Raw genomic sequence first — 17,965 nt, 5'->3', positions numbered from 1 at the left:
TGAATGCAATGAAAACCTGAGTTAAATAAACTGGATGAGTGTTACTATAACTCCTACATCAGGCCTGGGCAAACTGTAGCCATTGACCTAATTTGTGCAGCTTTTAGCTTCATTTCCAAAACCTCTCTGGAAACAGTCAGTTGTACATCTGCCAGATCCAAATAATTTTCCACCCTAACTCTAGATCTGGGCACCTCATTCCTGCCGTCCTCAGCTCTTTTCTGCTAGTCATCATAACAATGAACTAAGAATTATTCAAGTACATACCTCAGTAAAAGACTCTGCAGCATGAATACAACTACTGTACCAGCTACGGAAATGGCCAATCTGTTTATTATAAAACACATGAGTTCCTTATGAACACACTTATACATTTCACTGCGGACAGTTCACTCCGAACTGAGTTTTATAGACAAAGGCTGATTACGTCCAATTTAGCTCCTTCAGATTGGATGGGACAGGGTTGCACACGTAAGCAGAGGAACGTAGACTGAAAGTTAATCTTCAATTAAAAGCCGACGTGTTTTCTCCAAGGTTGCTGTACTGCGTTGCTATGGTGAACTTTCCCACCGCAGCAGCAACAATAGACAACAACCACCCCACTTCACCTGACGCACGCGGTTCTTTCATTCTTATTAGGTGAATCCTTCTCTCATTGGCTGCCTCGACTCGCTCTTTTGCATTCCAGTCGGTGGAAATTTCCGTCTCCCGCCGCGCCAAGCCAATGGCGAGCACGCAAGCTCTCCTCCAATGGCAGCGAAGGCTTCTGGCTGTTGTGGTTCGCGAGGGCCTCGCACGTGGTCCCGTTATGTAAAGGGTGGGGTGAAGCGGCTCTCGGCCCAGCGCGCGTGTCGCGAGCATGCGCAAGCGCGCCTGCGGAGGAGCGATCGCTGCCGCCGCCGCCGAGAGGAGGAAGGACAGCGGACCTGATTGCTCCGCTCTAACCCCTCCGCCGAGCCACAATGAAGCAGCAGCAGCCGGTCATGTCGGCGGCCAGCACTGGCGCCGCCGCCGCCGCCGCCGCCGCCGCCGCCACGGCGGTCCCGGCCTTTCTGAGTAAACTTTGGGCGCTGGTGGGCGACGCGCCGAGTAATCAGCTCATCACTTGGAGCCAGGTAGGCGCTCTTGGGGGAGGCCAGCCGCGAGGTTGTGGGGGGGCGCCTTTTCCTTCTCCTTCTCCCGCCTGGCCTAGAGCCTTGCTTTCGCGGTCAGACCCCCTCTCTCGCCTGTACGGCCCCTCGGGCGGGACAAAAGGCCTGGAAGGGGGCGTGATCCGGCATGAGTCACGCTTTTTTCTGGCGAAGTCTTCTCCTGAGATCAGTGATGAGCATCGGATCCTCCGACCCCTCAAGCAAGCTCTCCCTCTGCCCCATCAGTCATTTCCCGTGGCCCGCGCAGCGCGCAGTCGTCCTTTCCAGGGACGAGACCGTCGGGAGGCCTCAACTGTCACATGGCGTCCAAAGCGGTCTGCAAGGCCGCCGCGGGATCCTCCTAATGGAAAGCATCATTGCAGACCGGCACGGGGCACGTCTCTGGGGGTGTATGCAGGACTGGAGAGGTCCCTTGGTGCCGACTGAGAGAGCCCTGACGTGCCCTGTAGTCCTGGGTGAGGAAGCCGATCTGTTAGCCAGTCAAGCATCCCTTGTGACACGTTTGCTCACACACAAGCTGTTTCCGTGGATAAGGAATGTGCACTTTGTGTATATTGTGCTTCTCTGTAGTTATAACTCTATACATAAAAGAGGGTTCTGAAAAGCACTCTCCAATTTAATGTTCAACATTTGCTACACTGGCTCTATGCCCTGAACTTCTGGCTGAGAGTGTTTGTTTATTTAAGTAATTTATATGGCTGCTCATCTCATAATGGTGACTCTGGGGCAGCTTACAAGGTTTAAAACAGCAGCTACAAGCAATGACCCTTGACACTTGAGGTAAATAATAAATCATAAAAACCACTAGGCAGCAGAGCTTGCCTAGCCTCTTGGCCCAAGCACCTGGGGAAACAGCCTTCAGGATCTTTAGGATATTAGACCCAGGGTAATTGTCCTCTCTCCCTGTGGTTGGCCACACATTTTCTAGTGTGGCTCTGGTAGCCTGAAGAGCTCATTGTTGTATTATTTATTTATGTAATGTTTATCCCACCTTTATTGTTTTTATAAATAACTCAAGATGGTGAACCTAATGCTCCTTCCTCCTCCCATTTTCCCAACAACAACAACCCTGTGAGGTGAGTGGGGCTGAGAGAGAGTGACTAGCCCAAGGTCACCCAGCCAGTTTATTAGGCTATCATCTGCTTTTCTTAATCTGGTAGGATATAATTCTGCACTTTCAATAATAAAAAGTTTCTTAAGGATTTCTTGGTTTATGTTTATTTTTCTTGTTCAGCAAGTCAGTTTGGCATTTTATTTGAAAGGGGTTTTTTTTTTCCCCCAGCCAGCTGTTTATCTTAGCAGAAGTCTGCTACCTTTGTTTGGGCAAGACTGAATGTACTCCCCCCACAGTTTCTGCAAGAAAAATGTGTTTGTGTTTGAGGGTTTGTTCTTGTAATGAACAGGAAGTGGAGTTTGTGCCCCACATTCTTCACTGTGCAATTTTTAAACTGGAGCCCACCATTGATTGATTATACCTGTATTGATTGCACTGCCAGGCAGATCCACTTATTCAATATTTGCTGGAAGATAAAATCCCAACATTTACTCTTGGTGGCTAAGTATCTGTCAGTGGCTATTACAATGAGGAAACCATTTTCTGAAGGAGTGTTGTATAGGATAATACATAGTTATTTGGGGTCACTGTTATATTGTATTTATGTATTGTGTCCATGGCCTGTTATTTTTATTGTTAGCTATCTTAGCTCTGATCTGTTTACTGATCACATTTAAATGGGTTCACTTGTTCTGTCATCTGGAATGTCAACCAAAGGGCCCTGACTTCCTACTTTGCTTTACTCTAGCAAGAGCTTACTAGCCACATTCATGCATCACTGTAAATAAAATGTCAAACATAGTAGCTTTGATCACATAAATTACAATGGTTGGGTTCAAACATCATGGTAAGGAAAAAGCAAGCAAATCCAATTAGGGTTTAGTTACTGACTGTTGGTAGGTAGCCAAGCTGCTTTTCTGTTTGTCACAGAAACAGTTTGGGGCAATAAATACTATCCCTTAATTATTTGTAAATAGCAAATAATTACAAAATTATTTGTAAATTTATTTCATCAGCCTCATGTTAAAAAAAAACTTGTATAATATCAGTAGATTTAAGGTTCACAAATAGAGCTTACTTCAGTAGACTTTTTTGTAGGTATTTGAGTATTTTGAGGATATGAATGTCATTGTCTTGACTCTGATTTAATATGTAGAAATAGTGCAAATGTAGCCTTCTACAGTACTAGGAGAGAGAGTTGCTCCATAGATCCGTATTTGGTTTCAAAATGTTACAGAGAATAGAATGAAACAGTAACAGTTAAGTTACTATTTTTGTTCCAAGGAATGTGCTTACAAATAATTTCTTGGATATGAAGGGTGAGAGAATTTATAACTGCATCTGTTCCTGTGTCAGATAATTATGTTTGGGAATCAAGAGATGGTTTAACTGTTGTAAGAAATCTGTTTCCTTGTTAAGACTTCAAAGTTGATCATTTTTTTTCTCAAAAGAATGTAAATTATATTAGGAAAAAAAACATTTTTATGAAGCTATGTTGTACCACTTTTCTTTCTATTTCTGCTGGCATAGGGAATAGATGTGTTTTATTACTACCAAGATTATTTTAGACCTTGTACAGGTTGGAACAGAGGGATTGGAAACTAGGGCGATCAATTTTCATACATACTCTTTAGATGACTAAAGCAAACATTGAGCAGATCCTAGGAGACACTCATATTTTACATTGCCTTTATGTCATGGCCACTTGCCTGTGTCATTTTATTTTTAGCATATGATAAAATATAACTGTTTTTTTTTTCTTGATCCTAATGTTTGATTTTGAGGTTAATCACTAGTAGGTAAAAATAGGCTATTGGGTCATCTTAATAATATGAAGAAAGAATATGAAGAAAAATAAGTCTATAAATCCTAGTCTTCTAGAATATGAATAGTTTCTAAATCCCCTTTGCTGGCAGAACCCATGATACACTGGTGTAATAAATCTGTATCAACGTGATTTTATGTTGATGCTATTAGTAAGCCACTACGAACAAAACCCATACACTGGCAGGACAGCTCTGGTATAAAAAAAAAATGATGATCTTATATCTCGTGTGGAGGGGATATGGACTGAGTAGAGTAATGTTATTGTAGTGTTTCTGCACTGTTGACAAATTTTATTCTCTTGATAATCATAATGGACAGATGATAGGCAGGTTACCTGTATTGCTTTTGGAATATCTGTCATTGCTGCTGTGCAATCATTGTCATATGTTTGATGTTATCGTTGGCACTCTTAAGAATCACAGCTGTGTTTAAGATTACTCTGCCCAAAGCATATAATTCAGGGACATGACCAGAAAAATCTCAAATTCGAATACTGGCTTGATTCAGGAAAGCCATGAGGCTTGGCTCTTCATTCGGATTATATACCTAATATTCAGTTGTGTTATAAGCCTCTTTTGCAAGAATTTAGTTAATGTATATGAAACATTTCAAACACTTTAAAATGCTATGCACACTTTTTTTCCTTTTGCTTTTTGGTACCTTCAAGTCAGTGTTGACTCCTGGCGGCTATCTGGACAAGTCCCTATAGTTTTCTTGGCAAAATTTTGGAATTGGTTTGCCATTGCCTGCTTCTTCCTAGGGCTGAGAGATATTGAGTGGCCCAAGGTCACCCAACTGGCTTTGTGCCTAAAGCAGGATTAGAACTCATGGTCTCCCAGTTTCTAACTGGTGCTTTAACCATTACACTAAACTGGGTCTCATACAAACATACGTATACATAATAAAGTCTATGTAATTGAAATAATGATATCTGGCAATATGCTAGAGATTCTATTGCTGCTATTTTAAAACAGTAGTTAAAAATAAGTTGTCTGTGTCACATATGCCAGGCTGTGGCTATATCAATCCAGGGCCCAGTTGGGCTATAGTGCTTGATGTGCCAACTCTCTTTCTACCTTTCTTCTTCTTTTTTGTAAGTAATACATAGTTTCTTTATATAACAAAGCTTTGTCTGATCCTTACAGTGATTTTATCTCATTTTTTTTTATTTCTATTACCCAGTGTTTCCTCATATTCTGCTTTCTAGTTCACCAGTTAATTTCTTCTGGTTTCTTAGCCAGCTGTTCTAGTAGATAATTTGCTGTTAGATCCTCTGGGTTCTTAATCAGTTTGCTGTTCCCTTATTCTTAGTCCATTAATTAGACTGCATTTTTGCTTAGACACCTTGTCTTTATCCTTCATATTTTGGTTTTATTCTCCTGTTCTAAATTTTAGTTTTCTTCATAGATTTATTCACATGTACAAATTTATTCACATGTATATTCCCTTTTTTCATAGAACCTGAGAACCATATTCCCTGACAGTCTGAGTTACTTACCTCACTAGGCAAATAATATTTCCCCAATTGAATAAATAATCAAAAAGGAAAAGAGCATCTTTTCTAGCTTGTCTCCTTGCCATTACTGTGCCACCACCATCATTCTTCACATTCTTCCCTGGACACGTAATAACCACAAAACAATAGAAACAGGTTGAAATAATAAAAATTATGTCTTTGAGAACCAACCAATTATCCTGTAACCAAAATTCACTTTGTTAGGCAGTTATCACATGGTCAAGCACAATATTAAACTGTCCTGTACATTGGTCTGAGTTGGTGTCATTAACACATTCACGACTTGCCTCTTCAAAATTCCATGTTAAACTTCTTCATAATCTTGACCATTTTCAGTGAAAGCTCTTAGTAACTTTGATATTAACTATCGAATTGAATTGTCCATTCAGTCATATCCACCTCTTGGTGATTCCATAAGAAAGCTTTCTCCATGATTTCCGATCTTGTACAGGATATTAACTATATTTTTAAAAAAATTAGAGATTATATTTGCATTTTAAAGAATGCTTCAGTGAGAAGTGATTTCCAAATATTTGGAAAATGTTTTTCATTCTGTTTAGGTGCTGACCATAATTGTGTGTGATTTCTTAATTTCAGAATGGCCAGAGTTTCCTCGTATTGGATGAACAAAGGTTTGCCAAAGAGATTCTTCCAAAGTACTTCAAGCACAACAACATGGCAAGCTTTGTGAGACAGCTAAATATGTGTGAGGTTTTTTTTAGTAATATGCAGTATTACGTTTTTAAATCTACACTTAAAAATATAGAATATTTTATGCTATTAATCCTGAAGTAGGTTCATTTTGTTGTGTTTTGCATTAGTACATTCTATCAGTCGTTCGGATTAAATTGTCTGTGGTCATGAACACAAACAATTTTCTGAGGAATGTAGTTGCTGTCTTTCCCAGGAATTGCATTTGCTGTAAATTTTCAGTCCCTTGTGTTCTAAGTCCCCTGAAACACTAAAACCAGGGAAGGATAGTTAATACTTTTTTCATGCTTTATATCCATTATTGATTATTATAGCTGCAGGACTATGAAAGTACTTGATTTTTTGCAACATGTCTTTAAACATCAGTGAAAATATTTTTTTCACAAGGATTTTGTGGATAAAATTCTATGGCATTGATAATAAATATCACCTAGAAAGGTTAGATTTTGCTCTGTTGTAGCAGGGCCAGTTTATCTTCCAACGTTGGGAAGAAAATCTACTGTATACTTTATGGGTTGGATTCATCATAGCCTTCATGCGAGTTGGAAGAATCCCCTCCAACAATGGAAAACGTTTGATACAGTAGAGCATTCCCAGTGATTGAATTAGAAAGGAGGCAGTTTCTGCTGATTTCCCTCTATCCTTGCACTCCTCTTTACCCTAACCCAAAAATTTATTCTAGAAGGTTAGGGCATTCTTTGGAATGTAGAAAAAGGTGATGAGAGAGTGAGAATTGATTAAAATCCATTTCTGTTCCCTTTTCATCAGTATGAGTATGCTGAGTGGAATCTTTTGGGAGAAAGTTCTACTGGTTGGCTAAAATTTCAAATGAAATCCATGGTAGTAAACTTTACATCAGTGCAGCTTCCTTGCAATATTATGCATTATATTATGATAACTGTATGTATTTCTTAAACATATTTAGAACTTCATGCTTAGCACTGTTTAGTATATAGTATCTTCCTTATTTTTGCTTCCAGATTTAGACTAACTGGCTTGTAGTTAGCAGAAGAGGTGAATTATACTTTCATAGTATTTTTTTTAATATCAAATTGCAGTATAGTAAGAAAATTGCTGCATGTACAAATGCCCTGTACTTCCCAGCAATAGAGCACTATCTGTAAAGCTAGAAGGGAAACGAAGAGATCAGGTACTGCCTCCTACAGTATGTTTGTCATTTGTCTTGTATAATGATACTGGCTTCTGTAGAAATTAAAAGTATCTTTAACAGAATGGATTTTGGTGATAGCGAAAGATAGAACTGTGAGCATTAGTGAAACTATTTACCCAAGAATTGCAGTTTGTTACATTGTATAAGTTTGGAAATTTTCACTCTGTTGAATGAGAACTGAAGCCTTGGATATTCTAGTTGGTTTTTGCATTGTGGATCTAATTTTTCAGATGGTTTCCGTAAAGTGGTCCATGTGGACTCTGGCATTGTTAAACTGGAACGAGATGGTCCTGTCGAGTTCCAACACCCCTATTTCAAGCAAGGACGGGAAGACTTACTGGAACATATTAAAAGAAAGGTTAGTGAAAAGTTTTATAGATGTTTGAACGTTCTTTTTCTCCATATAACCTTTTGCTGAAATTAACCTATATTAGACAGTATATCTCATAGGCATTATAGCACTTTGGAATTCATTTCTGAAACAAATTTCTGTTTGCACATAGCAATTACCTGTCCTAATCTTGCAGAAGACCTATTTCAAGCTATTATCAGGATGGATATTATCATTCATTTGTATCTGGAATGTTTATTTTTACAGGTTTCTTCTTCAAAGCCTGAAGAAAATAAAATCCGTCAAGAAGACCTGTCTAAAATTATAAGTAGTGCTCAGAAGGTTCAAATTAAACAAGAAACTATTGAATCCAGGCTTTCTGCATTGAAGAGGTAAATACATGATAGTCTGTGTGATGTAACTTCATTGTTTATCAGAACTGGGAAAATTGGCCTTTTAATATTAAATGTTTTAACATGAAAATTTCTGATTTAACCTTAAAATTATCTATGTCATATTAGTGATTGTTAATATTACTTTTCAGAATATATTTCTAAGTATTCACGTGCAAACATTTTTATCTTTGCACTAACTATAAATGTCTTGAAACAGAGAAAACGAATCTCTTTGGCGGGAGGTAGCAGAACTGAGAGCAAAACATCTGCAGCAGCAACAAGTTATTCGGAAGGTAATTATATTAATTTTTCTGAGATTCATTTTCATATATAATCTACAGTGCAACGGAAAACAAAAAACTGGCTTTAGTAAAAATAACACAGATTGGTAGATTAAATCATTTTTACTGACAGCAATTGGAAAGTAAGAATGCAAGCAAAATTGGGAATCTTGAAAACATATTAAAATGGTATTTTCTTGAGATAAGAGAGGGCAAAAAAGGTTAAATCACTAGTGGAGAGTACAATTGTACGCAGTCGTAAAGGAAACTACTATCTCAGTTTGAGATAGATGGATGGATGGATGGATGGATGGATGGATGGATGGATGGATAGGAAGGACTGAGAGAAAGTGACTGGCCCAAGGTCAGCCAGCTGGCTTTGTGCCTTGAGGTGGGACTGGAACTCACAGTCTCCCGGTTTCTAGCCTGATGCCTTAACCACTACACCAAACTGGCTCTTGTCATATATTAAAATGTTTAAATTAATCCACTATATACAGATTAATAATTTGAGAATCAGAAGGCAGGAACGAAATACATTTGATGCTGTTCTATTCAATATGCACTAAAAATGCATATAAGCAAAATGTGTCCAAAACTGAATTGTCCATACAAGATAACTCAAATGCTGTATACGATGATTATTAGGTCTTTGGAAAAAATAATTATTTACGTAACAAAAATGAAATTGCAACCGCTGTGGGATGTAAGATTAATTTTTCATAAGACTTCTCCCAATTCTAAGTAATGACAACTGCAACAGCCTTAAAGCATTGTGTTTAGATTGCAGCAGTAGAGAAATCATATCTTTGTTCTCTTCAGTTATGTGGGGGAGAAATAAACCTCACTACCCTTGGAGTGACTGGGTTGCATCCATTTTATTATTCTTTGTCAATACATTTAAGTTCTTAAGTACTACCTTGTATATCCCAAAATTAGCTTTGAAAGTTTGGAAGATTCTCCAGAATAGATCAGGGCACATATGGAATGTGTGTGGGGAAGGAATGTGAAGTCTTACTACTTTCACAGAAATCCATTTATATAACACTTGATGCTTTAGGCTACACTGTAATGTAGAAATTATTTCAAAGATTTTTTTACTGGCTACCCATTAACTGTGCTCATTGCCAAAGCCCCAGCTGAAGGTACTGATGGCGCCCCACCCCCCCAATGCGGCGCCCAGGGCACATGCCCCACTTGGCCCCTCCTAGTTGCAGCCCTGTATATGTAAATGTTGATATTATTAAGAAAATACATACACAAACACAAATAAATAATACAGATCGCTTTCTAAAAACTATAATGAATATAGAAAAAAATAGTTCCTAATTTGCCCTGAATGGCAAAATATATAAATAAAAGTATCATCAACATACTTGCGATCTTTCCCAGCAGTCTCATGTACATGTTAAACAACAAGGGCAAGAGATTCAGTCCCTATGGAAGCTGACAGGGAGCATCCATGGAACCAGCCTTTTCTCCCCCATTACCATTGACTGGAACTGCTTTTTTTGCAAGGAGTGGAACCACTGTAAAACAGTGTCTCAAATCTCCAACCATAGTAGGCAGTCTAAAGGCTCCTAAGAGGTCAAGTAGGACCAAGAAGGCTGTGTCCCCACTACCCTGCAGCTCTTATCAAAGGTCATCTACCAAAGCAACCAGTGCCATCTTGTTCCCATGCCTAGGATTGAGCAAAAGGGTCCATATAATCTGTTACCTCTAGAGCATTCTGCAGCTGGAGCCACATCACCTTCTCAACAACCTTCCTAAAAGGGGAAGAATGGAGATAGGACAATAGTAACCTAATATTGCTTGCTTTGGGGGAGGTTTCTTCAGAAGGGAGTGCACCAGTATCTCTTTAAAGGTATCAAGGGACCAGAGAGGTGTTGAGAGTTTCCTGGACCAGCTACCCTTACACATCAGAGAGCCACCTGAGGCAGCTAGGAATGACATGGTTCCAAAGTGGTATTGCTTATGCTACAGAACACCCTATGTTATCTGAGTCCGCAGGCTGGAGTGAATCTTGAGATATAGGCTTTGATATTTGATTATTTGCTGAAAAGATCCAAAAGAGAACTTACTAATTTTTCTTTTACTTTTGCAAAACATGGTTAACAATTTATTCTCTTCCAATGCAAGTTAACAAATTCTATTAAGATTAGACTTATTTCTAATAAGGGATATGTATTTTTGTTTGAGATTGAAATGTGACAGAACCTTCTGTTTTTTTCTGCAGATTGTGCAGTTCATTGTTACTCTTGTTCAGAATAATCAGCTTGTGAGTCTGAAACGCAAACGGTAAGCTTATTTTTGGAAATTCTGGGGAAGAAGTGTTTTTTTTTTTAAAAAAAAACAGCTTTTAGAACGGAATTAACATATTTTTATTTTTTTCTGATTTAGCCCACTGCTTCTGAATACTAATGGGGCTCCAAAGTCCAACTTATTTCAGCAGATAGTTAAAGAGCCAGCAGAAAACAAACATCATGTGAGTTAGTTTTAAAGTATACTTAAAATAGTGAAAGGTTATCTACCTTGGTGAAACTATCTTAATGTGGCTGTTTGAGACACAAGTGAAAAGCAGTTTAAAATGAAATTTTGTTTTATACTGTGAAGTGGAGATTAGTGATTGCACTTCTAAACAGAGACTTCCAATGAGCCAATCTGTAGACTAGGAGATTACGGCAGAATCCAAGTTGTGCAGAAACAGATCACTTTGCACAGACAGACTCCTTCCTCAGTGCTTCCTTAAATCTGCCCTTGAACTTTGAGCTCTCCATGACCATTTTTCAAGTTGCGGGGAATAGAGAGCATTGCCTTCCCCATGGTTTTATCAGTAGAAATGGTTTCCACTGGAATAAACATGCCTGGATTCTACCCATTACTTTCTTTTCTGTGACCAGTCCATTTTTTAATAACACTGATGGCTGGTCCATGTTTGTGCCTATTATTTTGTTTTTAAGAGAATACAACACTTCTTGCCTCTGTTGAATATGACAATTCTCCTTAAACTATAATGGCTTGAATTACAAAGACACCAAATAATTATTTATATTAAACCATAGTATACAATGTAATGCAAAAGTTTTAGTTCCAGTTGAGAGAAAACTGTAATTTAAAGATCATGAGGTTAATTATTCTTGTGTTTGTGGCATATCTTCATTTCCCTAACTAAGGTTTTTGGTTTCTTGGTGGGTTGCATAATACCCTTAAATTCTTGGGTTAAAATTGCTTTTTTTTTTTTTTTGCAGTTTAAAAGACAAATTTAAAAGGGCAGTTTTAGATCTGGTAAAATGTTAGTTCTATTCAAGTAATCAGAACTGCACCACTTTACAAGAGGGAGGTATTGGTAGGCTTTAGTTAATTTTAATGGTTGCAGCATATAGAAACCTTCAGTACCATAGGCAGAAACCTCAGAAAAGCCTGTTAAATTAAGGGCATAGATAACATTAAGAGATTGAAGCCTTGTCCAAAACCCTGGACCGGAATCCCACTATCAGAGTTCTGGCTCAATGTGAAAGACTTTGCACATAAGCAGAGGTTCCTCATTACAGACATTTGAACTGTACCTCTGGAATTTAGCTGTTAATTGATGTCACTGGGATGTAAGGAAAGATTGATCACTGCTCCTTGCATAATGAATTGTAAATAGGAATGTAGCTGGATGAGGGAGGGAGAAAAAGAGACAGATAAAAGATAGAACCATCTCCTGTATAGCTTAAATTGAGAAACTTAATGTCTCCAGGACAGAAGTGAAAACTACTAATAAACCTTTGGAAGAATCAAATATTCTTCCTTTGGTAGCTGGGATTAGGTGCAAGTGTGTTCATTTCCCCTCCCGCAAAATCCCCAAATCAAAGAAGAACCTCTGTGTTACAATACAGTGTTTCTTTTAGTCAAACTAATACTCTTAATGCTGTAAGAATAATTATCCTGTTAGAAATCATATTTCAAATAATTTCTTTGAAATTATGTGTTTGAACTAATGATTTGTAAATCCATTTCAAATACATTCTGAATGTAGTACTTTTAATTGTTTTTCATCCACTTTGAGGAAGTGGTATTTCTACCCTTATTTCCTATGTTTTATCTTTATTTCTTATGCAATTATGTTATTACAGCTTGTAAATGGACAGGTTTCACACAACAGGAATGATGGTTTAAAGCAAAGAGAACAACTGTCAGATGACATTATTATCTATGACATCACTGATGATAGTGGGGATGAAGAAAAGGCACCTGTTACTCCAGAAGCCAGTGAAGACACCGTTTCAGATTCAAAGTAAGAAACATCTATATGTTATGAGCATTGCAATTTTGGGCAATCCTTCATTGATGTCTGTAGTTGTACTTCTGTAAATAAAGTTGTAAGAATTCATACATTTTTATTAATATAGTAGTGCTAAGATCTGGTAAGAGTTTCTGATTCAGATCATTTCAGCCATAAGAACTAGTAGCAAACAACTACTAAATTATTAATAATCCTGGTTTGCTTTGCAGAGCTCTTTTGGAAATTGCTCACCTAAAGAAACTGTTTTTGTTTTTTGCAGCGAAAGCAATAAAGTCTAACATGTATTGTTGGAAATGCTTTTTGGGTCTAATGAAATGGATTGTGATTTTTTAAAAAAAGCCTACATAAATATACATTGGTTAGTCTTTAGGGTGTCACATTATTCAGTTTAAGAAAATGTGAATTTGGAATGTGTGAAATTACGTCTGTTGTGTAAGCCTGTAGTCTCCCTTCTGTTACCACCTCAAAAATATGTTGAACATCCGATTATTCAGAGGTGAGTACAGAAACAGAAATCCTATCTAACATCACATGTGGAAAAGAGTTTTATAGCTTTTCTTTACTTCAATCAAACTGCAAAAGAAAAGGCTTTCTTTTCTTTAATCTTACATTTTCATTTCAGCTATAGTCCTGACATTGTAATAGTAGAAGATGATAATGAGGATGAATATACTCCTATAATTCAAGAAAATACAAATGCTGAACCAGTTGGTATTTCATCTGATGAATCTATGAGTCCTTCCACTGAGGGTGCAAACCCATTAATGTCTAGTGCTGTTCAGTTAAACAGCCAATCAACTTTAACAGCAGAAGACCCAGTCTCAATGATGGATTCCATTCTTAGTGAAAATGGAGTGATCTCACAAAATATCAATCTTCTTGGAAAGTGAGTTATGTGTTACTTTCTTCACATTATCTTTAATTTTAAAGTTCATGCACCATCTTATTCTCTCCCCCTTTTAAAAACTTTGCATTGCACATATATTTTAAATATGCTTATTATCTGTTCTACTTTTTGGAACAGGCTAGATGCACAAGATCCCAATCTGTTTACTGTAGAATCTTAAATTTTGAATTCAGTGGTTTTAGTATAATTGGGCTGCTTGTTTGAATCCACAATAATAAACATGTATTCTAAATCTTTAAATTCCTAAATAATTAGGTTTTTCTGTCAAATCAATTTCCATGGACACTGTTGGTCTCTCTTCTTGATAAATATCATGCATCAGTTACAGATGAATTTCAGCCTGAGTGGTTGTCTCTAAGGCTTTATGTAGGCCAAGCTTTCCTTGGATTTCATACTTTGTACTAGTTGATACTTTGGAGACTGGAGAAAAAAATATTCAAATATTTTTACATTATATGGAAAAGAAGAGCATCTTTTTCTTTTATTTTAGAAGCGCAAGGTGGCAAGCAGGGAACAACTCACTTATTTCTCAAATTTGTACTACCACCCATCTCCCCCCAAAGACGGACTCTGAGAACTTACTGCTCAAAAAGCTAGGGTGTCATGGACTTGTCTTTCTTTTAGGGTGGAACTCCTGGATTACCTTGAGAGCATTGACTGCAGTTTAGAGGATTTTCAGGCCATGCTGTCAGGACGGCAGTTCAGCATAGATCCGGATCTTCTGGTGGATGTAAATATTGACTGCTTTTTTTTTTTCTGGCTTCAATTTTATAAAATAAAAAAACTCTTTTTTTTAAAAAAATATTATGTTAAGGTTCTATATTAATGCCAACTGCAAAGTTTAAAGTTTCAGAGAAAACAAAAAAAAAGTTTGTACTTAAGTTTTTTGAAGGATATTTCTAATATAGATATTTTCAGAAACAAAGCATTGGTGCAGTTTAAAAATAGCCAGCTTTATTATTTAGAATGTTTTTTTTTAATGTGATATATATTTTGTCTTGCTCAGCTTTTTTCAAGTTCCGTGCAGATGAACCCAACAGGTCATATCAGTAGTACAAAAGTAAGTTTTACATTAGCACAGCAGTGAAATGTGTTAAAATGTAACATGTTCTTATATAACAATATACGAATCTTAGCAAGGTCATAATTTAAGACTAGTTCTGTTTAATTGCCATGCTGTCTAGTACTAGACTGTTCTCAGCCTCTTTTACATTACACGTTTACTAGTTTCCACGTTCTTTATTTTATCTATCTAGTACATCCTTACAGGAATGTGCTACAATTTCATGAAAATGTTTTTAGAACTATGGAGGTATGTAAAATGAGGAAAATTATTTTGGTTTGAACCTGGAACGAGCTGTTATGTTCCAGAAGCTCTGCCGAACAATTTCAGGTGACCCACAGTTTGGCAGTACTGAATCCCTGAATGAGGTTGTTTCACGTTTCAGATGAAACAAAATCTGGCTGGGCAAATTGGACAAAGTTCCTTTCTCCGCACCTTCCCTTAGCAGCTTGCAGCACTGCACATCCCCAGCCTGCTTCTCACTCCACCTTTCTAGGGTCTTTTCTTTTTTCCCTCCCTTCAGCCGCTGCCAGTATTCCAGCACAGCATGTCCCACTGGCAGACCCGTGTGTCGGAACCTTCCAATAACCCTCCTTTTCTCCCTGTCTCTCCTCATCTGCCAGCATCTTGGCTTTTTCCCTCGTCATTCCTTTAAAACCATTTCTGCCCATATCAAAACAGCCCCATTTTGTTCCATGGATGGACCAGAATATTGCATACATGTATATTTTGGTTCAGGACCAGACCATTCAAAACAAGCTGCTGTGTGTACAGAATGCTTTGCACATCTTAAAGTATTTATGTGGTTGGAATAAAATTACTCTTTGTATATTATAGTATTAATGTCTCCAGGCTGTTTTTCATATGTGTAGAGGAAATACAAATTTTAAATATTTAAAATTCCAAATACTTACTTCTAAGTACATTGCTGAATGTAAGTTTGTCACTGTGTTCTATTGAATACTCTATTGTTTGTTCTAGCTATAGCATCTCACAGATTTTTAAAGACTGCTGCAGAATACAGGTAGTCCTCGGTTAATAACAGTGATTGGGACCAGAATTTCCATCATTAAGAGATGCGGTCATAAAGCGCAACATCACATGACCACATCGCTTAGCAGTGGCAATCCTGGCAGTCCCCATTGCCATCATTAAACAAGAATTGTGGGTCATTAAGTGAGGACCTCCTTGCAACTTCCTGCCGGCTTCCAACAAGCAAAGTGAATGGGGAAGCTGGCAGGAAGTCACGAGTCCTGGGTGGTTTGCAAGCAGGCTGGCAGGCTGGTAAGTGCGTGCCATGGCCCAGCGGGACTGCATCTGGACTGGGCATGGCTGCTGCCGGGGGTGGGAGGGGGTGCAAGCAAGCCTATGCTCTGCCACCCCTGCCGCCCCCAACTCACCTTCACCATCTTCTTCCCCCCTTCATGAGGCAGCTGCTGGCCGCTTGTGACTTCAGGAAGGTTGCGTGCGGCCTCAGGAAAAAGGTGCACAGCCAGCAGCTGCCTTGTGAAAGGCCAGGCTGGGTATGCCTCGCCAACAGTGGAGAAAGACGGCAAAGGTCAGTTGGGAGTGGCAGAGCACAGGGCGGCAAGGGCAGCGGAGCACAGGGTGGCCAAAAGGGCAGAAATGGGGGGAGAGATAGGTGGGTTGGGGGAAGTTGAAGCACACCCTATGGTCGTAAAGGCGGGTGAGTTGCCAAGCGCCCAAATGTTGAACACGTGATTGCAGGGGCACTGCAATGGCCATAACTTCAAGAACTGGGCATAAGTACCATTTTTCCAGTGCCGTCATAACTTCGAACGGTCGTGGAACAAATAGCCATTAAGTGAGGGCTACCTGTATTTTACTTTGATAGGCTCTGTTCTTTAGTATAACATTTTCTTCATCTCATCTTTTTTGTAGGTAGAAACAAAGGGAATTGAAACTATGAGAAGTAGTAGTCCTCAACAAGACTCGCAAAATGTGCCTAATTCTAATGCTAAAGCAGGTGACTATGAGTTTTCATACTGTAAAATTGTTTGTCCAGTGTTCACATTTTATGGAAATTGTTTATTTTTTAGATACGAGCATAATGTAGTCATCAATGCATACTGATAATGCCCTATATTGAACATATTTTTGTTCACTTTCATTCTGTAAAAATACACAAATGATGTTTGCGGGTGTTTAAAATAATTGCTTTGGTTTGGCTTGTTTCTTCCACTGTAGATAAGCAGCTCATTCAATATACTGCCTTCCCCCTCCTTGCATTGTTTGATGGAAACCCAAGCACAGCAACGGAGAGTACACCAGAAACCACACCTTCTGTAGATAAACCAATAGAAGTAGATGAGCTCCTCGAAAGCAGTCTGGATACTCAACCAACCCAAAGTAAACTTGTTCGTCTGGAACCGCTGACGGAAGCAGAAGCCAGTGAAGCTACGTTATTTTATTTGTGTGAACTTGCTCCTGTGCCGATGGACACTGATATGCCATTGTTGAACAACTAACCCAATTATGTTTAAGACAAACTATTTATTTAGGCTGTGTTTGGGGGTCTATCTTTTGTAAACATTTTGTGAAAGCAGCTAATGGGGATTTGAAAAGATTTTATTGCTTCTACAAAATCAGAGCAGTTTAAATATTTACACAAACCATCAACAGTTCATTCACACTAGTCCATTATACTCTAGTGCTGTTGTACTTGGAATTACCAGCTATCTTCTGAATACATATGATCAGATGCTCTGTTTTAACCACTGTGTTAATGTTCACTTTTGGTCCTAATGTATGACTGATGCAAGGTTTTTGATTTTTTGACTTTGAAGTCATGGACTTCCAAGTTTTACTCATTGTTTTTTATTTTTACAACTTTGTTTAAATAAAACTGTTGGGGGACCAGAACTTAATCTGTCGCTTAACCTCCAGTCCTTTATTTAAGCACTGCATATTTAAGGACATAAGAGTGCTGCAAGCAGAGGGAAGATTGGGGGAGGGGGTGACTTTTTCTTGCTCCCAGCCTGGGGTTAATCTTTTCCACTGGCAGCCCTGAAAGGAATTCTGCATGAAGATACTTCTGGTTGTGGGATAGTGGGATCAACCTAGTCTAACAATGTAGCTGGATTTTTGCCTCAGACATACAAAAATCTATGTTTTAATAACTGAAAGCCATTTCTTAGTGGCTCTTCTTTCCTTCCATACCAACCCTGGTGCTGGAAGGTTGGAAAAAAGTTTCCAGGCATGTGGCAGAAAATAGAACCTTTATCTGAACGTCTATCTGCAAATGCAACA

The 17,965-nt window shown here is 38.4% G+C and overlaps 1 protein-coding gene across 2 annotated transcripts; it reads left to right on the top strand.

Moving 5' to 3' along the window:
* Nucleotides 1-858: 858 nt before the first annotated feature.
* On the top strand, nucleotides 859-17,584 carry HSF2 (heat shock transcription factor 2). 2 transcript variants are annotated; one of them, XM_063310550.1, is made up of 13 exons: nucleotides 860-1,115; nucleotides 6,146-6,254; nucleotides 7,661-7,788; nucleotides 8,029-8,153; nucleotides 8,374-8,449; nucleotides 10,674-10,735; nucleotides 10,838-10,922; nucleotides 12,556-12,716; nucleotides 13,348-13,611; nucleotides 14,257-14,362; nucleotides 14,639-14,692; nucleotides 16,598-16,682; nucleotides 16,904-17,584. In XM_063310550.1, the coding sequence occupies exons 1-13, from the start codon at nucleotides 963-965 to the stop codon at nucleotides 17,182-17,184; spliced, it is 1,689 nt and encodes a 562-aa protein (XP_063166620.1). In that variant the 5' UTR covers nucleotides 860-962; the 3' UTR covers nucleotides 17,185-17,584. The 2 variants fall into 2 exon arrangements, with proteins under 2 accessions (XP_063166630.1, XP_063166620.1); XM_063310560.1 differs by lacking the exon at nucleotides 14,639-14,692 and having other exon boundaries at nucleotides 859-1,115.
* Nucleotides 17,585-17,965: the final 381 nt, after the last annotated feature.

Source organism: Candoia aspera, chromosome 1, assembly GCF_035149785.1.
Source record: "Candoia aspera isolate rCanAsp1 chromosome 1, rCanAsp1.hap2, whole genome shotgun sequence".
Classification (NCBI taxonomy): Eukaryota; Metazoa; Chordata; class Lepidosauria; order Squamata; family Boidae; genus Candoia; species Candoia aspera.
Note: the sequence above shows the minus strand (reverse complement) of the source record. Positions and strands in the feature narration are given on the sequence as shown.